Genomic DNA, 8616 nt, shown 5'->3' with positions numbered 1-8616 from the left:
ACATTAAGAAATAAAAGAGTCCAATGAAAATATATGGCTCAGTGGATTGAGCTTCAGCCTGCGGACTGAAGGGTCCCAGGTTCGATTCCGGTCAAGGGCATGTGCCTTTGTTGCGGGCACATCCCCAGTAGGGGGTGTGCAGGAGGCAGCTGATCGATGTTTCTCTTTCATCAATGTTTCTAACTCTCTATTCCTCTCCCTCCATCTCTGTAAAAAAATCAATAAAATATATATATTTTTTAAAAGAAATAAAAGAGGCAAATGAAATGAGTTTACATAACATGTGATATTTAACCCTCTAGGTACAAAGTATTCTCGCTGTAACATGTCATCAATATAAAAAGTTATTAGTTTTCTGTACGAAGTCTCCCAAACCCGGCGTATATAAAAAGTTATTAGTTTTCTGTACGAAGTCTCCCAAACCCGGCGTGCATTTTACACTCACAGCACATCTCAGTGTCGGGCCAGGCCACATGTGACCAGCGGCTGCCGTAGGGGACAGCGGCTCCAGGCCCATGAGTCTGATGTTCCCCTTGTGCTTACACCTCTGGCTTTGAGTTTTCTCACTGCTGCTGGCACTTGGGGTTTTACCTTTCTCTTGAGCGTGGCTGTGTATTAAAAGTTCTCTTTTCTCATATTTCTATGTGTTTATAGCTGGAAAAGAGGTCAGTTCAGTCCACCGTGTTGCTGGGAGTCCTTCCATTTATTCCTTACAACCACTTTATGATGGAAGCTATTCTTGTGCCCAATTTACAGATGAGGAAACTGAGTCTCGTGGAGCTTAAGTGACTCCCAGGGTCATATGGCTATTAAGTGTCAGAGAACAGACCCAAATACAGGTCTGTTTGAATTCCAAGTCCAAGTTCAATCCACTACACTGTGTTGCCATCTGGTAATTTTTTTTAAAATATATTTTATTGATTTTTTTACAGAGAGGAAGGGAGAGAGCCAGAGAGCCAGAAACATCGATGAGAGAGAAACATCGATCAGCTGCCTCCTGCACATCTCCTACTGGGGATGTGCCCGCAACCCAGGCGCATGCCCTTGACCGGAATCGACCCTGGGACCCTTCAGTCCGCAAGCCGACGCTCTATCCACCGAGCCAAACCGGTTTCGGCGCCATCTGGTAATTTTGATTCCACCTTGTTCCTTTTCAGGAATTAGAGACCAGGAGTTCTCTCCTCCCCGAATCCTTCCACGGCTTTGCTCACCTGGAGAGTAATTCTTGGCCAAAACCTGGCAGCAGATAACCATGGACCAGTACAACCTTGGGGAGGAGGGCGCCCTTCCATCCAAGAGGCACCTCCCTTCCTTATCCGAGAGCCAGGGGCTCCACTGCCGTGACACCCTCAGCCGGGACCTGGGGCCCAGCACACGAGACCTGCTGTACGCTGGCCTGAGCGGCTTGGACCTGGACCCCAGCCTCCCAAAGCCCGGTGTGCCCAGCGAGGCCCTGGAGGACCATTTAGATGCAGTGTCCCTGTACTCGGGGAAGGACGGCGACTCCGTGAAGGTGCTGGAGGAGTATGCAGACCCGGAATCTCAGGCTTCCTTACAAGGTAACGCTGCCCCTCTAAGGCCCAGGGCCTGGCGGGCTGCAGGGGGTTGGCTCTGCCTGATTGCTTATGGAAATGTCTCTTCCAGAGATGACTAGGGAGCAGTTACCCTTCTTCCACTTGGGAAGTGTTCCCAACTTCCTAGTCGCGAAGACTTACCACTGGTGTTAGGGACCGATGCGGAGAACGGTGGCTGTTTGGGGGTATCCTAGTCTCGTGAGTGGTGTGGGCAGACCTTCGAGTGTACGGGAGACTTCCTCTCCGTCACCACTGCTCAGAGGCCCTTTCACACTTCCAGACCCAGCCGGGAGCCTGTCCACCTGCTGCTTCTAAACTGCCCAAGCCCAGGGTCTTTATCCGTAAAGTGGGGGGACAGCAACACCCTCCCTTCTTCCCCAGAGTTCCAGTAAGAGAAAGCAACAGAAGACATGAACGCAGATGCACTTTGTAGACTGCAAAGCTCTGGACAATGAGAGTTATTTGTTATTTTTACCCACATGTTAGATTTCATTTCAGACAGCCCATCGGTTCGTTTCGAAGTCTTTCTCTTCAAGCAGTGGAGTGGCTAAAAGATCCCAATAGTTTATGCCGGAAGCCAATTCCAGCAGGTCATAATTGCAAAAGGTTGATGGAACTTGGGGACTCAACAAGGGCTGAGTCACATATGTTGTCACCTGTTGGGAATGGCTGAGGGCATTTCCCCAAACCTGAAAGGGATGATTGTTGCTGCCAGACAGCTCAGGGCCTCTTAATCTACATGTTACTGCCTCCTACTGGCCAAGCACCTGAACAGCCGTAGGCGATTCTTCCACTCTGACAATGCCTCCGTGTAGGAAACCCTGACCCTGTGAAGTGTTTATCTCTGCCTCTCCTCAGGACAGTTTGTGTTAATAAAAAGCATGGGGTCCTGAGACGAGGAGATCTTAGTTCCTTTTAGCTAGGCTCCTCTGACCCCCATATGCCTTTCAAACTTACGCTTCGTCTCTGGACTCATACTTAAGTTACTCACAGCCCCTTTTCCAGATTGCTGAACCCTTCTTAGTGCCGGAACAAGAACCCCGGCAGTTTAAAGGAGGAAAAACAGGCCTTCATCAAATCTCCTTTTGGTTTGCCTTCAGGCTTCCCCACAAGATAAATTCCGTTTTGGTTTTCCATCCTCTTTATGGTGGTGGGTCAGTTGCTCAGATGGGTTGACTGAGGCAGAGCTCCTTGAAGTTTATAGCCACCCTGTGCGCGTGGAAGGGCACATGTGAAGCAGCCCTGCAAACATGTTAACCTTCACTGGAACAGGCAGCTCCCAAAGGCCCTGAACTTGCTGACATGAAAGCCTTCTGAGCCCCCACTCGCATACGATGTGGAAGCCAGGGCGTTAGTCTTGTCACCCACCATGTAGGAACAGTGGCTAAACGTGAAGTCCTAGGTTCCTGGGACATCTGAGTGTTGTAGGCAGCAGGCCAGGCCCGGGGATACAGTGATGAGGGTTTTCAACCCAGGCCACAGAAATCACCTGGAAAATGCTGCTAAGTGCAAATACTAGTATGTGCGCATTATGCTGGGCAGAAACAGTACAGCTTCCCCTGATTTTCATAGGGGTCTGTGCACCCCTCCCCCACAGTGTTACAAATCATTAGTCTAACTCAGCTTTTCCTAATTTTTCATCGCATTTTTTAAAAAGGGATCTACTGAACATTAAATTTCTATTCTTTACACTTCTCTAACATAAATTTAGGTCCATATAAATGCATATACTTACGTTAATTTTAAAATTAGAAAAGTAATGCATATTTATTAAAGAAAACTTAGGAAATAAAGCAATGTAATAACAAGAAAAATCCCACTCTGGCTCCCACATGTAAATTTTTAAAAATGTGAGTAAAGTCACTCAGAAAAACATGGTTTTGCAGAGATGTATTAAGTGTATCATTCTCTTTTTAAAACTTAGAGTATCTGCTAACATCGCATTTTTTAAAAAGGGATCTACTGAACATTAAATTTCTATTCTTTACACTTCTCTAACATAAATTTAGGTCCATATAAATGCATATACTTACGTTAATTTTAAAATTAGAAAAGTAATGCATATTTATTAAAGAAAACTTAGGAAATAAAGCAATGTAATAACAAGAAAAATCCCACTCTGGCTCCCACATGTAAATTTTTAAAAATGTGAGTAAAGTCACTCAGGAAAACATGGTTTTGCAGAGGTGTATTAAGTGTATCATTCTCTTTTTAAAACTTAGAGTATCTGCTTACTTTTAAAAATATATATGTTATTGATTTTTTACAGAGAGGAAGGGAGAGTGAGAGTTAGAAACATCAATCAGCTGCCTCGTGCACATCCCCTACTGGGGATGTGCCCGCAACCAAGGTACATGCCCTTGACCGGAATCGAACCCGGGACCCTTCAGTCCACAGGCCGACGCTCTATCCATTGAGCCAAACCGGTCAGGGCGAGTATCTGCTTTCTTAGATGCAGGGAGACCACGCAGTGGTCGCTGTAGCAGTCATTTATCCTGTTGAGTTGTTTGACCATATTCTTGCTCGTTAGGCTGCAATAGTGTTTGTGAACAACTCTGCACATCAAGTTTTCTTTTTAGTTAGTTCTTTGGATATCTTCTAAAAAAATGTTTATTGATTGATTTTAGATAGAGGAAGAGAGAGAGAGAGAGAGAGAAACATTGATTTGTCATTCCCCTTGTTGATGCAGTCATTGGTTGCTTCTTGTATGTGCCCTGACGGGATCAAACCTGCAACCATGGGGTATTGGGGTATCGCTGTGCCCTGACTGGGATCGAACCTGAAACCTTGGTGTATCAGGACCGACGCTCTATCAGCTGAGCTACCCGGCCAGGGCCTGAACATTTGCTTCTAAGTCAGTTTGCCCGTCAGAGAACGTACAGTTTTAGAGCTCCTTTAACAATTACTCTCTGGGAAGATCAAGTGCCTTCCCAGACCAGTGACACTGTTTGCCTATTTTTCAATGTCCTTGCTAATTTTTCAAAACAACGTTTTGTTTTCTAGTTTAATAGTTTCTTTAATGAGCATTTTAAAAGTAACTTAGCAAGGCCAGGGCTTTCCCCTGAGGGAGGCCTGTTCTTCCTCATTTAAACTGTTGGAATCTTTTAATCACTCATCACAGTAATTCTCATTTGAAGAAGATGTAAACCAGGCAAGTGAAGTGACAGATGGTCCACCCCAGAGGCTCAGTTGGGACAAAAGTCTGGCTCCTTCCTGCTGTGCTTCTCACACTGCATCTCAGCCACAGAGACTGCCATCTGGGTCCTTCAGTGCCGTCCCCTCCCCTTCCCCTCCCCTGGCCTGTGACAGTCACAGATCCTGCCTCTAGCTTCCTGGCTGAATGGTGAGTTCTCAGCTTGCCATCTCGTGCAGGCTGTTCCATCCCGAAGACCGTCCAAGGGGCAGAAAGATCTCCCGTTGCTCATCCATCCAGCAGATGGTCATTGAGCACCTGCGAGTGCCCGGATGGGAAGTCCAGCAGCTGGAGCAGGGAGCCGGCCGAGTCCCGCGTCCATGCCCTGAGCAGTTGTAGTGATGTGAGACCAGCTCCCTTGACCCTTTAGTCACCAAACTCAGCTCTGTTCCTCGGAGCAAGACAGAGCCATCCACTCCCTGCTCCACACGCTGGCCCTTCAGATGTCTGAGGACATCGCCCCTCCCCCCAGAACATTTCTAGCCCCTTCAGTTCCTCCAATGACATGATTCATAAGAATACCCTTTTATCATTTTACCCCCAAAGTGCAGGAAACATGGACAATTCAGATACACAACAAGAAGAAAATAAAAATGACCAGTCAATTTATTCTGTTTATTATTTTTAAATATATTTTATTGATTTTTTACAGAGAGGGAGGGAGAGAGAGAGAGAGTTAGAAACATCGATGAGAGAGAAACATCGATCAGCTGCCTCCTGCACACTCCCCACTGGGGATGTGCCTGCAACCCAGGCACATGCCCTTGACCGGAATCGAACCTGGGACCTTTCAGTCCGCAGGCCGACGCTCTATCCACTGAGCCAAACCGATTTCGGCTATTCTGTTTATTTTCTGAATACATTTCTTTTTCTTTCTCTGAAACTGGGACAGTTCTGTTTTGCAACAGGCTGCCTTTTTCTGGCTTAGTGCAGCATGAACATCCTTTCGTGTCATCGAGCATTTTTCTATGGTTTTATCTGACGTGCGTATGTCATAGACCATTTAAACCACCATGCCGTGACCTGCCTGCCTCCTGTCAGATATTAGTCGTTTCCAACATTTCTCCAGGAAAAACAGTGTGGCCGTTGAGTCCCTTGCAGCAAACTCTACAAGTCTACATTTATTTCCTTCGTTAAAAACCCCGAGTAGGATTGGCTGGGAGAAAGGATTGAGACTCTCTTAAGCTTTGGAGTGTGTATTTCTGGATTGCCTTTCTCGGGGTGAAATGGATAGGGTGGTCAGGAAGCCGCGCTCATCTTACCCAAGAGGAGCCTCAGACTGCTGCTGTCCCCTCGAGCGGGCACCAGGACTGGGTCCCTCCTGCAGGTGCACCCGACCAGCTGCCTTCTCTCCCTCCCCTGGTCCTAACCCCTGTTTCCTCTGAAGGAAAGCTGCTGACGTGGGGGTTCCCGGCCCACTCTCCCCAAGCCGGCGTGCCTCTCAGCTGCAGAGCCTCCTGCCGGCTCCTTGAGCGCCCCATGTCTCCAACCTGTGCTTTCTCCCCTGTTTAGACCTGGGGCTGGGCCCGCTCAAGGCGCCTAAAGACACTGAGGAAGGAGGCAGGGCGAGCTCGGGGAGTGCGAGGAAGGGGAAGCGGCAGCACAGCTCCCCCCAGAACCCGCTCCTGGACTGCAGCCTCTGCGGGAAGGTGTTCAGCAGCGCCAGCTCCCTGAGCAAGCACTACCTGACGCACAGCCAGGAGAGGAAGCACGTCTGCAAAATCTGCAGCAAGGCCTTCAAGCGGCAGGACCACCTGTACGTAGGAGTCTGGTCCTGACAGCTCTGCAGGGGGCGGGGGAGGAGGGGGCAGGGGCAGGAGCCTTCCTGTATCTCCTCCACCGCCTCCCAGATCAGCTTTTCCCACCCCTCCTGGACGGTCTCACCTCCGTGTTCCCCAGATGGCTGTCACCTGTGCTGAGCCCAGACTCCCCTTCTCACACTGCCAGTGCCTGGGGCAGGGCTGGCACTGCCCTGGACGGTCACTGTTCGGAGCCCCCAGATTCACAGCAGGGAGGAAGTGGCTGCTGCCATGTGTAGCTGGGACCCTGGTGGTTTAAAGACACATAGCGGCTCCCTCCTGAAGCACTGCTGAGTCCCTGGTGGGTGGCAGGGCGACGGGTCTGCATGCCATGAGGGATATGTGCTGGGATAACACTGGGCATGAGAGTGTCTGAAACGCCTGCTTCTAGAACATGACGATGACGTATTAACTCTTGTTTTTCTTTTTGAACTCCTTTCTTTTTTTAGAACCCGATTTTTTTTAATTATTGGTTTTAAAAAGGAAGCCCATGATAAGAGGTAGGGGCAGAACTTCCTTTGTTCTTGATGTCTGGGAAGTGATGAGCTTTTCTTGCTGGTAAGGAAGGAAAGACAGGCTTTTCTCAAACCAAGAGACTTGCACTGGGAAGTACATCCCTTGCATTTTTCCAGCACTCCTAACCCTTACTTTGATTAATTTACCTTCTGTTGTTAATCCTCACGTGGGGGTATTTTCCCATTGATTTTTAGAGAGTGGAAGGGAGGGAGGGAGAAGGAGAGAGGGAAACATTGATGTGAGAGACATAGATTGATTGTCTCCCGAACACGCCACACCCAGGACTGGGGATTGAACCTGTAACCCTGGTATGTGCCCTTCACTGGGAATTGAGAGAGAAACATTGATGTGAGAGACATAGATTGATTATCTCCCGAACACGCCCCACCCAGGACTGGGGATTGAACCTGTAACCCCGGTATGTGCCCTTCACTGGGAATCGAACTCAAGACCTTTCATTGTGAGGGGCCAACACCCTAACCCAGTGGTTCTCAACCTGTGGGTCGAGACCCCCTTGGGGGTCGAACAACCCTTTCACAGGGGTCGCCTAAGACCATCAGAAAATAGATAATGACATATTGTTTTTGTCATTAATCACTATGCTTTAATTATGTTCAATTTGTAACAATGAAAATACATCCTGCAGATCAGATATTTACATTACGATTCATAACAGTAGCAACATTACAGTTATGAAGCAGCAACGAAAATAACTTTATGATTGGGGGTCACCACAACATGAGGAACTGTATGAAAGGGTCGCGGCATCAGGAAGGTTGAGAACCACTGAGGAACCCAAGGGGACACAAATGTTCCTGTTAGAGGAGGGGTGTCCCCGGCTAGCACCTCCCCGTGCGCCCTGCAGAGCTCTGGTTCTCGGGGCTGCTCAGAGAGGCTCCTTGGAAAAACGGTTCTGTGGCAAGTAAGGTTGAGACGCGGAAAGTCAAACAGATGCTTCCCTATCCGCTGCGTGGCCTTTACATTTTGCTCCTGTGCGCTGTGATCCTCCCAGGAGCATATAACGTTTTTTCAAAACTTATTTGCCAGCTGAGCCCAAGTCCCCGGGGAGCAACTCTGGAGGACTGGTGTTCCTCGGGAACCCACTTTGGGGAACTCTGGCCCGGCTTCCACTGATTTTTTTCAGATAAGGGGTTCACTTAAAGGTGAGGGAGAGGAGCACCCCTCCCAGACGGCTTCTCCCGTAGTGGGGGCTGAGGGCGGTTCCCGAATCGTGGGGCACCCTGGGGCCCTCTCAGTGGGAGGCCCTAGTGGAGCCTGCTGACTTCCTTCTCGTGTGTGCCTCCAGGACCGGGCACATGCTCACCCACCAGAAGACCAAGCCCTTCGTGTGCATCGAGCAGGGCTGCAGCAAGAGCTACTGCGACTACCGCTCGCTGCGCCGGCACTACGAGGTGCAGCACGGCCTGTGCATCCTGAAGGAAGCGCCCGCGGAGGAGGAGGCCTGCGGGGACTCCCCCCACGCCCAGGAGGTGGCCGGCCTGCCCGCACCCAGCGGCCTGCGGTCCCTGATGCC

General features: G+C 49.3%; 1 protein-coding gene across 1 annotated transcript in view; it reads left to right on the top strand.

The window, feature by feature from the left end:
- Window positions 1-1192: 1192 nt before the first annotated feature.
- The window catches only part of ZNF541 (zinc finger protein 541), a 28006-nt gene continuing 20582 nt past the window's right edge, over window positions 1193-8616 (top strand). The window contains exons 1-3 of the mRNA XM_015569316.1: window positions 1193-1559; window positions 6280-6523; window positions 8389-8597. Coding sequence (XP_015424802.1) covers window positions 1253-1559; window positions 6280-6523; window positions 8389-8597 — 760 coding nt within the window. The 5' untranslated portion in view covers window positions 1193-1252. The remainder of the gene's footprint in view (window positions 1560-6279; window positions 6524-8388; window positions 8598-8616) is intronic.

The sequence above is a fragment of the Myotis davidii genome, unplaced genomic scaffold (assembly GCF_000327345.1).
Source record: "Myotis davidii unplaced genomic scaffold, ASM32734v1 scaffold566, whole genome shotgun sequence".
Classification (NCBI taxonomy): Eukaryota; Metazoa; Chordata; class Mammalia; order Chiroptera; family Vespertilionidae; genus Myotis; species Myotis davidii.
The sequence above is the reverse complement of the archived record's forward strand: the minus strand, read 5'-3'. Positions and strand labels throughout refer to the sequence as shown.